This window comes from Trichosurus vulpecula, chromosome 7, assembly GCF_011100635.1.
Source record: "Trichosurus vulpecula isolate mTriVul1 chromosome 7, mTriVul1.pri, whole genome shotgun sequence".
NCBI lineage: Eukaryota > Metazoa > Chordata > Mammalia > Diprotodontia > Phalangeridae > Trichosurus > Trichosurus vulpecula.
Window position 1 is genome coordinate 127,911,392 of NC_050579.1, and position 20,251 is coordinate 127,931,642.

Genomic DNA, 20,251 nt, shown 5'->3' on the forward strand with positions numbered 1-20,251 from the left:
GTTCTTCTCTGTGTGAAGCTAACTCGCTTGTGACCTTGATCGCACTAGCATAATATACTAAGTTTTCATTTTCCTTAAAACACTAATTTTTTTTTTTACTTAATTCTTTTTGGCAGTCGGCTCTGGCTCTTAGTCCTAGCACTGGTTGTGAACGGCATCTCTGCTGCAATGAATATAATACCAACTTTCCCAGAGATACTCAGTTGTGCATAGTAAGTGATCATTAGACTGTTTATGTATTTGAGATAATAGTAAGTGTTGGAAACTTTCTTTAGTTTCGCTGTGTGAAAAAAACTGTATAATTAGAAAAGGAGATGAGCTTGTCTTCATGGAATAAGTGAATGTGCACTGACTCTGGAGCCAGGACCTGGATTCAGATCCTATCTGTGATACTACTTATATGACCTTGGTCACCACAACAACGACAGTCTTAATAATAGCATTTTAATAGTACTCTACATATATTATCTCTGCTTTACATATATTATCTCATTTGATACTCACAACATCTCTGTGAGGCAGGTGCTATTATACCCCCATTTCACAGATGAGAAAACTGAGGCCGAGAGAAATTAAGTAATTTGCCCAGAGTCACACACCTGGCAAGTTGACTGAGTCAGGATTCACAATCAAGTCTTCCAGACTCGAAGTCCAGCGCTCTATCCGCTTTGCTACCTACTTGCCTGATAAGGCATCTCAAATCATCTTTATGAGAAAAGCTTAAAATAAGGAGGTTAAAGTAGAGGGCTTCTGAGATCTTTTTAGCTCTAAACCTTTAGTCCTCTGTGAAACAAGGAGGGATAACAAGGGCAGCTAAGTGGTGCAGTGGATAGGGCACCAGCCCTAGAGTCAGGAGTACCTGAGTTCAAATCTGGCCTTAGACACTTACTAGCTGTGCTACTTAGTCACTTAACCCATTTGCCTCAGTTCCTCATCTATAAAAGGAACTGGGGAAGGAAATGGCAAACCACTCGGGTATCTCTGCCAAAGAAAATCCCAAATGGAATCACAGAGAGTCAGACAAGGCTGAATCAACTCAGCAACAACAGATGGACTGCTCAGTTACTTCCCTGCTGTCCGTAAAATGTAAAAGCACCTAGAGGAAGATCTCTAGCATGCTGGACAAATGCTCTATGAAGCATTCATGGAAGAACAAAAATAAAAATCACTGAGAATGAAAAGGTATAGATGGGGCAGTGACCTGCTCTGATGATAGGAACCCTCACATGGGTGGGATCAGGGATCTGTTGAAGTTTAAACAATAGTCCAGTTAAGGAGTATTAAGATCTGCACTGCAGTTGTGATGCTATAAGTGGAAAAGGGCATGGATGAGAAAATTTGACAAGGTAGAGTCAACAGGATGTGGCAGCTGATGAAATGGTGATGAGATGGATGGTGGGAGATATGATTGAGAGAAAAGTCAAGGATGATAGTTTTTGAACCGAGGTGACTGGAAAGATGGTGATGACATCAACAAAATTGGGGAAGTTGGACAGATTTATGGGATAAGACAGGTTGGTTTTGGGCATTTTGAATTTGAGCCAACAGGAAATCCAGTTGGAGATTTCTAGAAAGCATTTGGTGTTATTGGTAAAATTCTATAGAGTGGAGGGCTAGTTATGTAGATTTGGAAGTCTCCTACCTAGAAGGAATTGAACTCGTTGGAAAAACAAGCCAAGTTACTAAAGAGACAAAGCAGAGAGAAAAGAGCCTTTTGGGAAACAGCCATACTTAGAGTGGGAAACGGGATGGATAGTGCCCCAGCAGAGGAGACTAAGGAGGGATCACACGGAAGGAGGAGGAAGCAGTGTCACTGAAGCCAAGAGGGGAGAGGATAGATCTCTCAGAGGAAGGGGTAGCAATGCTCAGAGCTGCAGATTAGGTAAGAAGAATGAGGACTAAGAGAAGAATAATGAATTTAGTGACTAACCGATCATCAGTGACATCTGGGAGAGCAGAAGCCAGGTTACAAGGAGTTGAAAAGTAAGTGGGCAGAAGGAAGATGGGGCAGCGAGGCAACTCTGATAGTTAAAGGGACAGAGAAGATGATTTTGCAAGGGTTCAATGAAGGCTTGAGTATTTTGTTGGTGGTGTTTTTTGTTTTAAGGATAAGGGATGCCTGAACATGTTTATAGGCAGTGGAGAAGAAACTAGTAGATAGGAGAGAGTGAAGAAGACAAAGAGAAAATCAGCAATGAGGCAAAGCTTCTGAAGGGGGTGGGGGAGAGATCAACTGCACAAAAAGAAGTTAGCCTCGGTCAGAAACACACCCATTTCTTTCTGTATGACTGGAGCTAAGCAGCAAAGAGATGGAGCCGTGTAGAGATGCTGGTGTGGAACAAGGGAAGTGAGGGCATTTAAAAAGCATTTCCTTACTCAAGATGGATGGAGGTTTTTGATGAAAGAGAAAGTAGCACTGGGGATTTAAGAAGGAGTTTGAAACAGCTGCTTCAGGAAACTTGATAGTCTTTCGGGGAAGAGTAGAATTGCAAACTATTAACAACCACATGAAAGATTGCTCCAAATCCTAATAAAAAGAGAAATGAAAATACAAACAATACTTTTTCACCTCACATCCCTAAAGTTGGCAACGATGAAGATAGTCAGTGATAGAAGGCCAGTGGAAAGACAATCATACTAATATAATGTTGGTGGAACTTTGAATTGGTCCAACTATTTTAGAAAGCAATCTAGAATTATGCTTTAAAAAGTTACTAAAATGTTCATAGCCTTCAGAGATTCCACTTATAGTTATATATCCCCAACAAAGTCGAAGACAGAAAGGTCCATACATACCAAAATATAGATAAGAGTATTTTTGTAGTAGCAAAGAACAAGAAACAAAGAAAATCCCTGTCAATTTGGGAATTGACCAAACAAATTACAGTATGTGAATGTAATAAAATATTACTATGCTATAAGAGAGTATTAATATGAAGAATTTAGAGAAGTACAGGAAAATTTATATGAATTGAAACAGTGCAATAAGCAGAATGAGGAAAACTGTTTAATGACAACAATATTATAAATGGAAAGAAAAACAACAAAGAAACCAAATGCTGTGTAATTCTGATCACCAAGCGTGGTCCCAAAGCAGACTTTAAAAAAAATACAACTTCCTCTTTTCTTTGCAGAGGTGAGGGATTGTGATTTTAGCATGTTGGATTATATTGTCAGCCTTAATTGTTGTATTTTGCTGAGCTATTTTTCCCCTTTTACATTTTTTGTTGTAAAAGATAACCATTGGGTAAAGATATGTATAATAAAGGTAGGAAAAAACAAAATATATCATCTTTTTAAAAAGTAATTTCATACATCAACAAGGACCCAAGTGAGATTAGATAACATATTTGTAGTGCACCCAATAATCAGTAGTGTTGTATGCCTTCTTGTAGCATTCAGCAACTTGAGCAAAGGACATGGATAGGGAGGGAGTGGGAGGGGGTGGCCTAAAATTGGCAGGGCTGGAAGGATAAGGGAGTAAGTGAATAAAGGGTGGCCAGCAGTATGTTGTTGGGACAAAGTTGTACTGACCTGTATGAAAAGGGCTGGATGGAGGGACTAGGTTTAAAAGAGTAAAGCAGAGGGAGAGCTGAAGGATCACAGAAAGGAATTTCAGAGATCAAGACCATAGGGTTATGGGGGATGTTGAGGTTTAATGTTTGATTGCCACTGTGCATAGGAGCTAGAATGGAGATACAGGTTATGGGAACTGAAGAGGTTAATAAACTGAGAGGCCAGGCTGTTCACAGGGATAATACGAATGTTTGTCCTCAACCTTGAGGCTAGGGATTGGAACAGAGAAGACTGTTAGCCAAGTGTCAGATGGCTTGAGAATGAAAGGAGAGTGGCCCAGATGCCGGTGGACGAAGACAATCACAGAATCTGTATGGAGTGACATAGACAAATAGAGAATGCCACAGAGCGGAAGTTACTACGTTACAGTGGCAGAAGAATGGCCTTTGCTGGAACATCATCTATGCCTGACTCCATCTGCACAGGAGAACGCTGGGGCTCTGACCCAAAGGCCCTTTTGTCTCTCTAGTCTCTTTCCTGATGATATCATCTGTGGTGATAGATTCAACTTTGTTCAGTAAATATGTCATCTCTATGCAGCTGCCTCCTAGCTCTAGATTTTCAGCCCTAGTCTTTCTCCTGAGCTGTGGTCCTATGTCGTCAGTTGTTTTGAGGTAGTTAGGTGGCACAGTGGATGGGGGAGGCAGGGAGAGGAGGGAATAAACATTGATATAGCACCTACCGTATGGCAAGCACTGTGCTAAGTGCTGTACAAAGAGTGGGAGATTAGGTGCTGTTATCAACCCCATTTTACAGTTGAGGCAACTGAGGCAGATGGGGTTAAGTGACTTGGCCAGGGTCACACAGCACTAAGTGTCTGACCCTAGATTTAAACTCGGGTCTTCCTTCAGATTCCCATTCTAGCACTCTATCTCAGCAACTAGGTGGCACAATTGGTACAGGACTGGACCTTGGGCAGGAAGATCCGAGTTCAAAATCAGCCACAGATACTTACTAACACATCATTTCCCTCTTGTTTCTAGCATAAAATATAAACTACTCTCTTTGGCTTTTAAAGCTTTTCGATATCTGGTTCCAGCTTCTTGCCCTCCTTCATACACCTCCTCAGCCATACTGGCCCTTCTTGATCCTTCTCTACAATGCATCTCATCTGTCACTTCTGCACCTGTCCACAGGTTGTCCCCCATGCCTGGAATGTCCTTTCTGCCCTCCCCTGTTAATTAGACTCCCTAATTTCCTCCAAAGCTTGGGTCAAGAATGACCTCCTATAGGAATTATATTCTGTTTCTCCCCACAGATACTGTCATCTTTCTCCTTCCCTTATAGTAATTCTATGTATTTATTAAAGACAACTCTGAGGTTTCATCCCATACCATGCAGATTGGCAAAGATATAAGAACAAGAGGACTGTCAGTGATGGAGGCACATAGACACATAGCAGTTGAAGCTGCAGATCAGTCCAGCTATTGTGGACATCAGCTTTTACTAGGCAAGAAAAGTGACTAAACTCTGCACATTCCCTAAGTGATCCCATCACTGGGAATGTACCCCAAAGAAAGCAGACAGAAACAAAAGTCCAAAACATTCCTAGCATCACTCTCTGAAGCAACACACTGGAAACAAGGTTTTTGTCACTGTCTTTTTCTCCCCAGATACTATCAACACTTATGCATAATAAATGTTTGGTTGTTCTTTCTCTAGTGAAAATGGATTTGAAGAAGGATTAAGCACGCTGGGACTTGTGTCTGGACTTTTTGGTGCAATGTGGTCACTTGGGTAAGAAGTCATTTTCCTGTAGAATTAGCTGTATTTATACCTGAGTTTTCATGTAAGATTTATTGTGCTGGCAGTATAAGATTTACATATAAGAACTGATGTATCAGTTTCAATCCCCTAGTTCTTGGAATCCTCTCCAAAGCATCATGGAACAGTAGAAGGTGTTCCACACCAAAGTTGTCTCCTCAACTTTTCCCAGGAACAAACATCCACCTATAGAAGTTCTCACACTGCAGCCATTTTTTATTATTGGCTTCATTACAATTTAGGCAACCATCCCTGTAATCAAAACTCAGAACAAAATTATAAGCCCAAGAGTTATTACCTCAAATAGCAAAATTTTCCTAAACACAAATTAGGGCTTGAATACTATTAACTTCTCATGTTTCCCTAATAATTAAATTTCATTTATTCTTTATAAATTAAAAATGACCACATTCTGTGGTTTCACACATACGGCAAATAGCTGACAGTTGACTTCATATTAATGTATTAAAGTTATATCTTTAAACCACCCTATATATTTTCATAATTATCATATATGACATCCAAAAATTTTCAAATGAAAAGTATTATAGTAAACTTATTATTGTTATTATATGTTTTAGAACAAAATATACCCTGATAAGTATTTAAGTTTTCAGATATTAGTTTTTATCTTATTCTTTTGAAAGATCAATTCATAATCTAACAGTATCCACGTTAAAAAAAATTATTGTTTTAATAGCAAATCTGATGCAGTGGCTTTCCAAATATCACAGTATAAGAGAATTTAGAAATCCAATAACGACATATGCAATATCATGTATTTAAAATATGGAACATAGGGGCAGCTAGGTGGCGCAGTGAGTACAGCATTGGCCCTGGAGTCAGGAGGACCTGAGTTCAAATCCAGCCTCAGACACTTGACACAGGTACTAGCTGTGTGTGAGTCAGGAGGACCTGAGTTCAAATCCAGCCTCAGACACTTGACACATGTACTAGCTGTGTGACCTTGGGCAAGTCACTTAACCCCAACTGCCCTGCCCAAAAAAAAAAAAATGGAACAAAACTTATTACTAGTCAGAGGATGTCAATTCAGCCAAATGCATTTCTAAATTATCTTACATAGAAAATCATTAATCTTGGTATTTTTTATTAATCACATCTGTGTGGGATGGATTTTATGAATCCAAAAATTAACAACAGAGGCTCAAGGTGAAAGTAGAAAGGAAAATTTATTACGATCCTGCAGGAAAGGGCCACCCGGACATCGAGAGGACTTGGGGGTCCTCTCAGTGTCAGAGCGCACTGGACACAGAAAATTGGGGTGTTTATATAGGTCCCTAATCGCAATTCCCCCTCCCAACCTTCTTCCTCTCAGCTTGCAGACGTAAGCTTTGAGGGTACAATCTAGACGCGATAAATCTACCCAGGGGCAAACAGTATAGTTATTTTTACAAGCAGGCCACAGTCATAAACCTCCCACCATCCTTACTTCATTCTACTATCAATTTCAAGGTAGTAAATCTGTCTTAAATGACAATGATGATTAAACAAACAGTTCGGTTATCGGTGACAGGCAGGAATTAGTTGTTAGTTACCTAATCTTGCACATCTATATTGCACCTGGCTTTTCGGCTTTCCATCCATTCTTCCCCAAACAGAGGTTCTCTTATCTTGGGGTCAATGTACAGGGGTGAGTATCCTGTGTCTTATGCTTATCCTCAGAGAATTTTATGGTTGCTGACTTATTCACCTCAACCCTTCTTTCTTCCAGGCCTCTTGCCATTAGGTAAATACACAGGACCTGTTCTTAATCTCGGGGGCCTTACGGTCACTAGCTAGGCTTGTGGAGGGGAAAATATCTAAGTAGAGAAATGGGACTCACTATCCTACTTATTTCTATTTATTTAATTTGTTCCCTTTTATGAGAGGTCTTCACTCGTCCCACACAGACCCTCCTCTTTTATTTGCTCAATGAAGACCTCTCACGCCAATCTTGATGTATTTTCTCCTAGAGCCTAATTAGCCTATTGAGGATATAAATTGGGGTTCTACACCCTCGGCTCCCATCTTGAGCCCAAGTAGCTGGTCTATAAGTTTGAATGATCCTTTCTGGGGTTCACTCATTACCCCTTTAAGTAAGTACGAGAAGGACTGATTGACACATTGATAAATCAAAGGGGCAGTCCCCTTTATCAATACAGATACAGACACCCAAAAGAAAATAATGATGCAATTGTCCCTTTAAGATTCAAAAAGTCTTTTCCTGTATAGCTGTCCAGCAGGAAGCATCAAGTCTTCTGGTCCTTGGCATCTGCTCCAGACATCTCCAGCACAGAGGCTTCTTCTTCTTCTTTTCTTCTTGCAGGAACCAGCTTTCTTCCATTCACCTACAAAAGTTACCTCAACACAACTTTGAGTTATCATTTCTATAACCTTTTAGTCATGCCATGTTTCCTTGATGACATTTACAAAATAAACCACAAACCATTCCTTTAACATGACTAATTGTAACAAAACTTTAGACAAGTTTGATATTAACCAAATAATATTCTCACAAGCACTTGATCTACTCCTTCTTTCTTCCAAGAATTAAAAGACCCCAACTTCTACAAGACCTTATACAAGGCCCTTATAAACTACCCTTAATTTATATAGGACCACACACAGGAACACTAGTCCCAGTCCTATAGTAACCTAAGATGTTCCTTAATCAATTATTTTAATAAATCTGTTACTGTACTTACAAAACTTTCTGATTATAGAAATTTGCCACCAAGAGATCAGGAACTTATAGTCTAGTTTCCTGTCAACTCCAGGTAGAAGTTATGTCAAACTGCAAGCTGCATTGAGCCAGGCTCAAAGTCTGCCAAGCTTCAGCTAAGGGATCAAGTCAAGAGGGTCCCACCTCAGCACAGGCTGAACAGTTGCTCTCTTAACTTTACCATGAAATCATACCTGCAGTCCACGCCTGTCCTTCACAGGGCTGCTGCTGCATCATAGATCAGTGGCTCAGACAGCCTTCCTTGATATTCACACCTGGAGTTAGACTCAGAAAAACAGTCAGTTAACAGTCCCATTAAGTCTCTGAATGGCAAGTTTCAAAAATCAGTTTCTTAAGGAACATCTTTAAAGTGAGCCTTAAGTAGCTTGCATGCATTTTCTCCCTTGTTCCTAAAATCTTCCCATTAAGATTATAAGTTATTGTTCTAACACATTTGCATCAGTTTCCCAGACTCTTCTATTCTCCTCTAACTGTGCCTGATCTGAAAGAATGAGATATTCTTCAAGAACTGAAACATATAAATATGATAGGTTCAAATATTAACTTCATCTTTACATTTTGGACCATGGAATGAATTCAAATTCAAACAACCACATTTAACTTGTTCATCAATGCAAAAATATTCTACAACTTATCTCTCTTGAAGAGACTTACACATTGAAATTCTTTCTCCCAAACTGGAAATGTCTCTGATTTAATTCCAGCAATTAATTACACCATTTGTCTTAATACCCAATCATTTGAAATTACTGGATAATTCTTACTTAATATAACTTAGTACAATCACTCAAATTTGGTTTTCCATTTTTGAAACTTCAGAGAATTTCAGTTTATATATATATATTATCTGTTGTTTTCTATCCCTACCTAAACCTTGTACCTGGTATAAGAATCTTTAGAAATGAGCTCATCTATCCTTTTTAAACTATCAGACAAATACCTTAATAAAGGAGAAATAATCTTGCTTTTACCATTATCTTATACAATTTGTGCAAAAATCCAAATTTAAAATCTATTTATCAAAGCATAAACCAATAATATACATCTGTATATAATTCTTAGAGAAATCAATCTGATCCTGTTAATTTTCTCAAATTTTGCTTTCCTATTTAATTAGACATCTATCACATTACATCTTTGTCTAATCATTTCCTCCTTTTGTAGGATGTTATCTCTATATGATATTTATTTGGGGAAATATAGGTCAAAATTGTAAGCTATTCATTCTTGCATCCCATTGTAGTGACTCAGAGATGTTCCAGTATCTATCTATTATCTAACAGATATAGCATTGTTTACAAAACTTCTTGACAACATAAATTTGCTATGGAAGAAAAGAGGGACAATGTCATATATCTTAACAGAAGGCACTAGATGCTGAAAGCAGGGCTTAGGAGTAGTTCTCAACCTGTAGTGCATGTCATTCTACTATTGGCTTTATGGCACCTATCCCTGTAACCAGAGCTTAAAATAATAGTAAATCGAAGTCCCATAGAATCTTAAATAGCAAATGAATGTCCTTCAGATAGTACTGTCCCAAATTTCATTGAGCTAATAATTATCAAATCAATGTACATAACTTTTCCATCTTCTAAAATACTTCCTCATATTTTCTCAACATAACAACTATGTAGGGGACAGGAAGGGCTTGAGTAACTCCCATTTGTCCCCAGACCTTCTTATATGCCTTTTGTATTTCCAATCAAACCTTTATTTATCTTTTCCAAATCTCTCAAACCCATTATTCAGCTTTCCTTTATGTTTCAACCATAAGACAAAAATAGCTCATAAATTAGTACTTCTTACTGACATAACTGTCTATACTGGAATCCCATTCCAGCTTCCTAAACAAAACAAAGAGGTTAATGACCAACCTCACAGGCTGATGGATTTATGTCCCTGCTTACTCATTCTGGAGGAAAGGGACACTTTTAGGAATTAAATCTTATACACACTGGTAAGCTCTAACTTGCTTAAAATCACAAAAATACTTTTCATCCTGATGTTAAAAAGAATACTCACTAAACTTTTCTGAAGAAAATTATTTGGAAAGTTTTAAAATGATAACATCTCTTTTTTTTTTCTTTCCTTAAAGCAAATTAACCCTTAAACATTAGAATTCATTAACTAAGTTGGTGGAAGATGTCCTCATTCTCAAATATTTATACAGAATTCCTAGATATTACAAAGTTCCTTAGTTAAAAAGATGTTGCAATGCGGAGGACACTTAGTTTCTTAAGTTAAGAACATACCCAATTAAATTAGCCTTATCTTTGTTTCAGTTAAACCTCAATTTCAATTCTTAATATAACAACATCCAGATTATAAGAGGAATTGTTTTTTTTTTTTTCTAACAACATAGGTCAAATCAAATCTGGAGTCATAATCACTAGTGGTAACATTTTAATTTCTAAGGCCCAATACTCTTAGCATTGTAAAGATTATAAAATCACATTTCTTAACAGTTTATAATGTATCCTGAATTGACTGAAATTGCAAGAGGAGATTCTTGTTTAAACAGGGCCTGTATAAATACTTGACTTATAGCAAAAACAATTTTAGCTGAACTTCCTTTTAGATAAAGACAAAACTTGGATTTCTTAGGTTATAGCAATTGTCCAGCTTCTTAACCTAATACAATTCTAACAAATTTCAGATTATAGAAACATCAATCTCATTACCAACACATGGAGATTTAAAAGTAATATTACTTGCTCATAACCAGATATAACAGTTTCAAACTATCACATTTTTATCATACCCTTTTTAAAGACCAATTCATATACATGACAAAATTTAGACCTCACAAGGGTTTCTCAAATTTACAGCTTAAGAGAACTATAAAAATACAATTTAGAAATAAGATGACTTCAATTACGTTTTCAGATTATCACATATAGAAATTATTAATCCAATTACTTCTGGTATTTATATATATTAATACATTAATATATATAAATACATACATTAATACATCAATACCTTAAATATTAGCTTTAGCCAAATTAAAATGCCCCATGAATTTGAGAGAGGTGTGGCCACGTCCCTTTGTGTGGCGGCAAGAACTTGGGGGCTTGAGAGGAGAGGTTCCTCTGCTTGCCTCCCCCATTTTCCCAATCAGAGGAGGATAATCTCAAATTCCTTACCATTACTTTCTTCCCTTATCTGATCCAGGATGGGAATCTGCTAAAAGGTTTTAGCTGCTCTAACTTTTATCGCAGACCTGGCTCGGTCAGAGACAGGACAACTAACTTTCACCTGGGTGAATTTCACTCCTGTGTTCACTCCTTAAAAACTTTCTTTATCCAATCAGGAATAACACATTTCCCTTAAATCTGAGGGAAAAGTTTCCCACTCTCTTTCTTATTTCTCTTCACCCCAAATTTGGCCAGAACTTGGAATGGAGGGAAAAAGAAAGAGCACTTTTCCTACAACTTCCCAAAAAGTTTCCAAAACTTTTACTCTCAAAACCTCTATTCACACTGTCCATGCAAATAGATTATATCTTCCTGACACTTCTCTTACTCTCTTTAATGAGTGACTGTTCAGTCTCTCAACCTGTTTCCTTTTCTCCCCAGCCTTCCAGGGACCTTTCTTTTGTTAATTACTTCCTTTTCAACTTCCCTTTTCCACCTAAAAATACTTTTCTCTCTCTTTCTCCCCCTCCCGCTCTCTGATGCTGCCTGCTGCCACAGTCAGAGAGGAAGGGGAAAGAAAGGGCTGCACTCTTAGAGATAACACACTCTCTTCACACAGAAACACAGACAGATACAGAGAGAAATCCACAGAAAGAATCCAAAAGCTCAGGGGGGATTGCCAGACATCCCCAGATTCCTTTCTTTTCTCTTTTTCTATCCCAGCATCTCTAAGCCTACTCCCAGAGAGCTACCTTCAGGGATATTAGCTGTCTTACACTGTTCCTTTCTCAAGACTTCCCAAAGTCTTATCCGGGGGGACAGGGACCCTACAGACACCAACTGTCTAGGCTCTCCCTCTCTCGTCCACCCCACTCCAGGGGACAGGGAACTCTACAGACACCAATTGTCTAGTCTCTCCCTCTCTCGTCCCCTCCCGGTCACTCAAGGCCCCATTGCCCTGGGCCGTGTGCACACCACTTACGGACCGATCAGCAACCCAGCTTCCTCAGCTGTCTCTGCAGTCTCTGCAATCTTCGCTAGCACAATCAGGAGCTCCGTTCTATTTCGTCTCTACTTTCTCCGAGTTCCTCTCTTCGAGATCTTTTGTCCTGCCAGGAAGAGCTCTCCCCCAGCGAAACCCCAGGGCCTCCGGAAAAACGGAGTGGGTACCCTGCCCCCAGGGGTCGCAGCGGGACAGCTTCCTCCCAGGCGAGGACTAAATCTCGGTGGGACCTCCAACTGTGTGGGATGGATTTTATGAATCCAAAAATTAACAACAGAGGCTCAAGGTGAAAGTAGAAAGGAAAATTTATTACGATCCTGCAGGAAAGGGCCACCCGGACATCGAGAGGACTTGGGGGTCCTCTCAGTGTCAGAGCGCACTGGACACAGAAAATTGGGGTGTTTATATAGGTCCCTAATCGCAATTCCCCCTCCCAACCTTCTTCCTCTCAGCTTGCAGACGTAAGCTTTGAGGGTACAATCTAGACGCGATAAATCTACCCAGGGGCAAACAGTATAGTTATTTTTACAAGCAGGCCACAGTCATAAACCTCCCACCATCCTTACTTCATTCTACTATCAATTTCAAGGTAGTAAATCTGTCTTAAATGACAATGATGATTAAACAAACAGTTCGGTTATCGGTGACAGGCAGGAATTAGTTGTTAGTTACCTAATCTTGCACATCTATATTGCACCTGGCTTTTCGGCTTTCCATCCATTCTTCCCCAAACAGAGGTTCTCTTATCTTGGGGTCAATGTACAGGGGTGAGTATCCTGTGTCTTATGCTTATCCTCAGAGAATTTTATGGTTGCTGACTTATTCACCTCAACCCTTCTTTCTTCCAGGCCTCTTGCCATTAGGTAAATACACAGGACCTGTTCTTAATCTCGGGGGCCTTACGGTCACTAGCTAGGCTTGTGGAGGGGAAAATATCTAAGTAGAGAAATGGGACTCACTATCCTACTTATTTCTATTTATTTAATTTGTTCCCTTTTATGAGAGGTCTTCACTCGTCCCACACACATCTAAAACCTAGTAGGTAATTACATTCAATTAAAGAAATAATAAAAAATGGCCAATATTTGTATAGTACTTACCGTATGCCAGTCATTATGTTATGCATTTCACAGTCTTTATATCATTTTGATCCTCACAGCAACATGGGATGTGGGTAGCATTATAATTGTCCTCTATACAGATAACTAAGGCACACAGAGATAACTTGCTTAATATCCTACAGTAAATAAGTTTCTAAGACTGAAGTATAACTCAGGTTTACTTTCTCCATGCATTTTTCCAGCATTTTGTTGCTGTTGTCCAGCACCTTTATTTGGGACCTGATCTGAGATGAGAGGAGTTAACAAAGTCAGAGGGAGAGGGTCTCTGAGCGGGGAGAGTCTCTAAGGTAGGGTAGGAGTCAGAGGGGAATTTCTGAGCTGGGATGGGGTCCCTGATCTAGGGTAGAGTTTGGAAGGAGGGGATCTCTTAGCTGCGGTGAGGAGGTAGGGCTAAAGGGGTCCCTGCTCACAGGCCCCTTTTTGGTTTAAATCACCCTTTCTATTCCTTAATTGAATTTTACTCATTTTTAAGTTGCTCCCTAATTCAAACAAGCTTTTCTCTTTTCATGGTCAAGGAAAGGTTAACAAGAGGTGGCTATAAAAGACAAACGGCATGGCTTTTTTGTTTTTTCACTCTGGGGTTATTTTCAAACTAGCTGCCTTCAATACACTAAAACAATAGCTCTATCAGTCTTCAGGGGAAACGTGATCTACGTGTTATTTACCCCTGAGACTTTTATAGAATTTAATTTTTATTTTTCCTTAAAACAAATTCTACAGAGCAGTGCTTCAAAACTCACCAAGATATTTCAGCATATGTTAAGCTTCTGTTAAGTGCCTTATCAGATAGGATAAAGAGAAGGGGATGAGTTCCTGCAGTTACTCCCCTGAAGTCTTAAAATGATTAATCTCTAATCTCCTTAATCTGTAAACCTCCAAAATCTTCTATGATATTTTTAGCAGTTCTACAAACTAGGAAAAAGTTTTCCTTTCTTTGATTATCTGACTTTATCTCTGTAATTCCAAGATGACTACAACTGAAATGATAGAGAAAAAGTATCTTGCAGGGGTTTTTTGGTTCTGGTTTGTTTGGGGGGGATTTTTCCCCTTAAAACCTAATCTCTTGCCTAAAGTGGGAATTAATCCTGTTTACTGGGACAACTGCTTCAAGTATGAAACTTCATTACTCTTTCTTAGCATTTTAAACTCTTCGACTGCAGCTTTTTCTAGCTGTCTGCATTTTCCCCTTAGAAATCTTTCAAGGTAGCAACATCTACAAACAATATTAAACACAATAAAACACAAAGAAACAAAAAAAGAGACAAAATGATAAGACAAACATATATTTGCTAGCCTTAATTATTTTCAATTTACAATAATGAAATGAGCCAAATTAGGACCAAAACAAATTACCAGCTGAATCTCTTGTATATTTACGTCAGATGTCACATAATTCAATTGTGTGCTGTTTAATCATTCCTGTAACTATCAGGAGCATCCCCTGGCACCATGCTACCAAAAGTCTATCCAAGAGGAAACCCACTGGTATTTTACTACTATGAAAACCCATAATCCTTCTCTACCCTTGGGGGGAAAACCTAATCCCTTAACCTAAACTTCACCCTAAACTTCCCCTTCCCCTGAGGAAAAATCTAATTATTAACTCCTCTCCTGGGGAAAATGTAATCTAAAACTACATTACCCCTCTCCTGGGGAAAACTTAATGTATAACTACACCCTAAACTTTACCTGAGCTCAGTAACCAGAGAACACTAGGGAGTTTTTCTTAAAACTGTCAGTCCAAGGGTCAGAGTCCTGTCCCAACCTGGCTGGCTTTGCCAGAAACTGTTAGTGGGTGAAAGATGAAATGTCTGAGAAAACAAAAGCTCAAGTTTCCAAGCATATCTATTTATTAAGCAATGTATGTCAATTGCCTAACAAATCAGTTCTAATCCTCAGTCTTTTAATATATTAATATATACACATATTTAAACACACATTCATTTCTAATTCTGTGGGACATGTATACACATATATAACAATACTTCAAGAAGAGATCTGTGATGGGTGAGCCTAAGGAGATCCCCATGTAAGAGCTCCCTCCTAGGACCCAGTAGACAAACCCAAGGGAACTGCTTGAAGCAAAGAGAGGTGAAGTGCCTGAATCACACAGATACTAAGTGTCCTAGGTCACAAGTAGTATTTGAACTCAAATCTTCCTAATTCCAAGCCTAAGATGCTATCCACTACGCCATACTATCTATAGATACCTATGTATTTATTTGTGTTCATATACATACATATATTCTTATTTCAAGCTACTTGGAAAATAAACCCTGTATTCAACTTAATAATACTATGTTTTATTTACTGAGATGTCTACAGTAACTTCTTAACTGGTCTTCTCACCTCCAAATTCTCATGCATACTCAGTCCTTCACCTGGCTGCCAAATTAAGCTTTCTAAAATTCTCTGGGTATCCTGGTAGTTCTCTTATTCAAAAGCCTGAAGTGGTTCCCTGTCGCCTGCGGGATACAAATCTGAATTTCTTAGCTGCAGTTTAGAAGCAGTCTGCTGATCCAGCTTTACATGTGTCCCAATTCAGAGCTGGCTTTAAGCAGGTTGTTTCTTATTTCATTGTTATCCTGCCATATGTCATGGTATACATTCCTGCCTTATTTGATCACATTGTTCTTTCCACATCCATTCCCAAAGACCTTCTCTGTCTCTTCTGCCCAGCTCCCATCTCACCTCTTCCATGAGACCTTCCCTAATCATTCCAACCCACACTGATCTCTCCTTTCTCAAAATCCCTATAGCACTTGTCTGTATTATTCATATTGGAAATTTAATCACATGCTGTAACAACAACAATTCATGACTGTTTGAAAATAGATTGTAAGTATTTTGCAGATTATACTATTTACCCCTGTACCCTATGCTAACATATTACATGCTGTCCTTGTATACCCTACCATACCTAACATGATAGATAGTCTTTGAAACAAATTATATAATTAAAAAATACTGCTTGTAGACCTATGGATTAGAAATATAAAAGTTAATGTGATAAATATGACATCAGCTTTTAAGGAATTAAATTTTTTTAAGATTCTACAAGGTAGGATTCTTAACTCAAGTCCTACATATGACTAATACATGCATGTTGTTTGATAACCTTAAAAAGATAGTTTTTCTTTAGGCAATTCAACTCAATTACCACATAAGCATAATTCTGAAGAATTAGAGGTTCTTTTAAGTTAAAAAAAAAACAACTTTCTGGGAGTACATTTTGTTTTCTCTTTTTATTTTATTTTTTAAGAGCTTTCATAGGACCAACACTAGGTGGATTTTTATATGAAAAAATTGGTTTTGAATGGGCTGCAGCTATACAAGGACTCTGGGCTCTAATTACTGTAAGTAATCAGTCTTTTCTCTTATGTTATATTAGTGCTTGTGGAAAATAAGTTCAAATTTAAGAAAAAAGAAAAGAAAGGAAAGAACTTCAATAAAAAAATGCACAGATGAGAACAGAAGGAATTTCAGAAGGAACACAGATGGGCAGGGCAGTTTTAGCACTATTTGGACAAATTTAAATATACTTTTAAAACTATGTAATGGAAGTTCATGGTTTCATATAAAAATACATGCATATTGTACAAGCGATTTTAACCAGCCACTCTTATTCTGTTAAAGGGACTGGCAATGGGACTGTATTATATTGTGGAGCACTGGCGAAGAAAGAGGTACTTTAAACTGTTTGCTCTGGTTTATTTGTCCTTTATTGATGATTTTTTTGTTTGTTTTTCTATAACATTCATTTTCAAGTATGTACCTTCCTCTTCCCCCACCCTCCCCAAATCAATAGGCCTCCTCCAAAGACTTAAAAAGGAAAAAGCAGCTTTAACAAAACCAACAAAGAAATGGACTTAACTGACAGCATCTGCAGTAGCCTCTACTAAAGTCTTCCCGCCCCTGGGAATAAAGGAGGATTTAATTCAAACTCCTCTTTTAGGGCATTTAAAGCCCTTAATAATCTGATCTCAGCCTACTTTGCCAACATTTTTATAAACTACTTCCTTCCTGTACTTCATGATCCAGCCTAACTTTCTTGCTGTCTTTGACACACTACATTCTATTTCCCTTCTCCATGTCTTTGCATAGGCTATCCCTTATACATAGATGCATGCCCTCATCACCTCCCCCTCTTATAGTCCCTAGTTTACTTTAATAATTTATAATAAGAATAATAAAATTAACATTTATATAGTGCTTACTGTGTGCCAGGCATTGTGCTAAGTGCTTTATAATTATCATCTTCATAACAACCTTGTGAGGTAGGTGCTATTTTCCCCATTTTATGTTTATATTAATATATTTATAATATTCCCATTTTACAGGTGAGTAAGCTGAGGCAAACAAGTTAAGTGACTTGCTCAGGGTCAAACAGCTAGGCAGTCTCTGAGGTCAAATTTGAACTCACAATCTTCCAGACTCCAGGCCCCCATGTTCTGTGCCCTATGGCACCACCTACCTGCCCCAATTTAATCATCACTTCCTCCATAAAATCTTTCCTGATCTCTCCATTGCTAGTACCTACCCCACTAAAATTATCTTAAATGTATTTGAACATACTCTTATATGTAAAGTCTTTGAAGGAAGAACTATTTCCTGTTTGTCTTTCTGCCTGCTATAGTGCCTGACACATAGTAGGTACCTATTACATGCTTGTTGATTGATTAAAGAACATTTTTTCAACCCTTCAAATTGCCAGGCTTGATCATTGTAATTACTAATAATTAATATAAAAAGTTGTATTGTTGTATTTTTGTGTATTTTTTTCTTGGTTATGCTTACTTTACACTGCATCATGTACTATCAGCTTTTCTTTTTAAAATTCTGATTTGAAGGAATGAGTAGTATAACTTTAAATGCTATATTCGTAGTCAGTTCAGTTCCAAGGAAATGAAATCATATTACGTGGCAAGAGTAGCTGTCAAGTAAACATTTGGATGCATTTTAAAATACTAACTTTTTTCAAGAAACATTGGATTACTTTTTTCTCAATGGGTGGGGTGGAGTTGGGAGGGAGAGAAGAAAGATCTTTCATGAAAATAAAATATAAATTAAAAAATAAACATTGTAATGTCTTTCTCTGTTTTAAAAAAAAATTGTAGATGTGAACTCCAAAATACCCTCTGCACAGAAGAAGATAGAGAAGAAAGAACATCTCTGTTGCCCCATGGGATATAGCCTTACATACTCTGGATTCATAGGATGCTTGAAGCTGTATTCTCATTACTTTTACAAATCAGAAATATTTTTTTCAGAAAGAAGAGCCCACAAACAGAACATAGGGCCCTAAAAACGAGCTTTTTAAATGATCCAGAGTTAGGTGGTTAAGTGCCCTGATAAGCTGGCCAACTTTGATATATTTGATGTGCCTTGTACAGGACAAATGTTGGAAAATTCTTTGGATCTGTTTTTATGTGTATGTCAAAGCTCCTTGCCTTCTGGGCTGGGTGGCTGAATGTATTCAGGTTTCTTACTACTTCAGTGTATGTTTTACTGTAAGTGCAATCATTCTGTAAATGCACCTTTTTATGGGGGGGCTAGGGAGAGAGAATGACTTATCTTTGGGTAACTGATAACCTCAGTGAACTTATACAGTAACTCAACCTCAGTGAACTTAACAATGACTCAAAATATTTGAAAGAATGAATTTAAAATTAAATAAAAGATCTTCTTTCATAGTGTTTAACTCATTTATCTGTCTGGTTCAGAAAGGAAAATTCATTCTTACTGTGGTTGAAATTTAAACAGTCCTTATTTCTTTTAAAAAGAAAAAGAAAGGAAAGGAAAAGAATAATCTGTCGCACTTTCGAAAGACACATGAACAACATTGCTTAAGTTTGTCTTTTTATAACGTGTAGTTATGGACTTACATGATAAGATTTATCTCAGCTTGGCAACCTCAGGCTCAGTTTCCTCATCTATAAAATGGAAATATCATTTACCTCAGAGGTTTTCTATTAAAATAAAAGGCTTTAAAACTCATTATTTGTTAAAAGCCCTAGACAGACATTCAGGTGCAATTCTTTCTGTTTTCAGACTGAGGACGGAAACTGCTCCAGATCCAGCTTGGGATCATCTTGGATTCCTTTTACTTACCCACCTTTCCCCCATATCCAACCCATTGCCAGATCTCATCATTTCTACCTTCACAACATCTTTTCTAGACATCACCTTTTCTCCACACGCAAATAACCACCATCCTCATTCCAGTTTTTATCACCTCCTTCCTGGACGATTGCAATAACCTTCAGATTGGTTTCCCTTCCTCCAGTCTCTCCTCTTTCCAAACCTTCTTTGATTCAGCTGCCAAAGTGATTTTCCTAAAGCTTAGTTCTGTGTAGGTCACCTCCCTGCTCAGCAAATGTCAGTGGCTCACCATTCCCTCCAGGATCAAATAAAAGTCCTCTATTTGATATTTAAAGCCTCTTCACAACCTGGCCATTTCTTACTTTTCTAGTTTTATTACACTTTACTGTCCTCCATGCATACTGCAGTCCAGCTATGATATCTTATTTGCTCTTCCTTAGGTCTTTGCACTGGCTGTCCCTTGTGACTGGAATGTTCTTTCTCAGTCTTCCCTTAGTTTCCCTGTTTTCCCTCAAGTTATTGTTGCTGTCCAGTGTCCAGCTCTTCATGAGCATAGCATGGACCGTAGCATGCCAATATTGTCCACGGGGTTTTCTAGGCAAAGAAACTGGAAAGAAACATTTATTAAGCATCCTGTATGGAAGGATGTCAGGCACCATACTAAGAGCTGGGGATACAAAAAACAGTCCCTAATCTCAAGGAGCTCACAATCTAATGGAGGTGTAATAGCCTAATACAGTAACTCCATTGTGACTGAAGAAAAATTTATTACAGACATATTGAAAAATATTTTCCTTTTTGGGTC

General features: G+C 38.1%; 1 protein-coding gene across 1 annotated transcript in view; it reads left to right on the plus strand.

Annotated features, from left to right (window-relative positions):
* SLC18B1 (solute carrier family 18 member B1) overlaps positions 1-18,996 on the plus strand; it is a 57,054-nt gene extending 38,058 nt beyond the window's left edge. The window contains exons 12-16 of the mRNA XM_036768475.1: positions 117-212; positions 5,239-5,313; positions 16,607-16,700; positions 16,981-17,030; positions 18,462-18,996. Coding sequence (XP_036624370.1) covers positions 117-212; positions 5,239-5,313; positions 16,607-16,700; positions 16,981-17,030; positions 18,462-18,537 — 391 coding nt within the window. The 3' untranslated portion in view covers positions 18,538-18,996. The remainder of the gene's footprint in view (positions 1-116; positions 213-5,238; positions 5,314-16,606; positions 16,701-16,980; positions 17,031-18,461) is intronic.
* Positions 18,997-20,251: the final 1,255 nt, after the last annotated feature.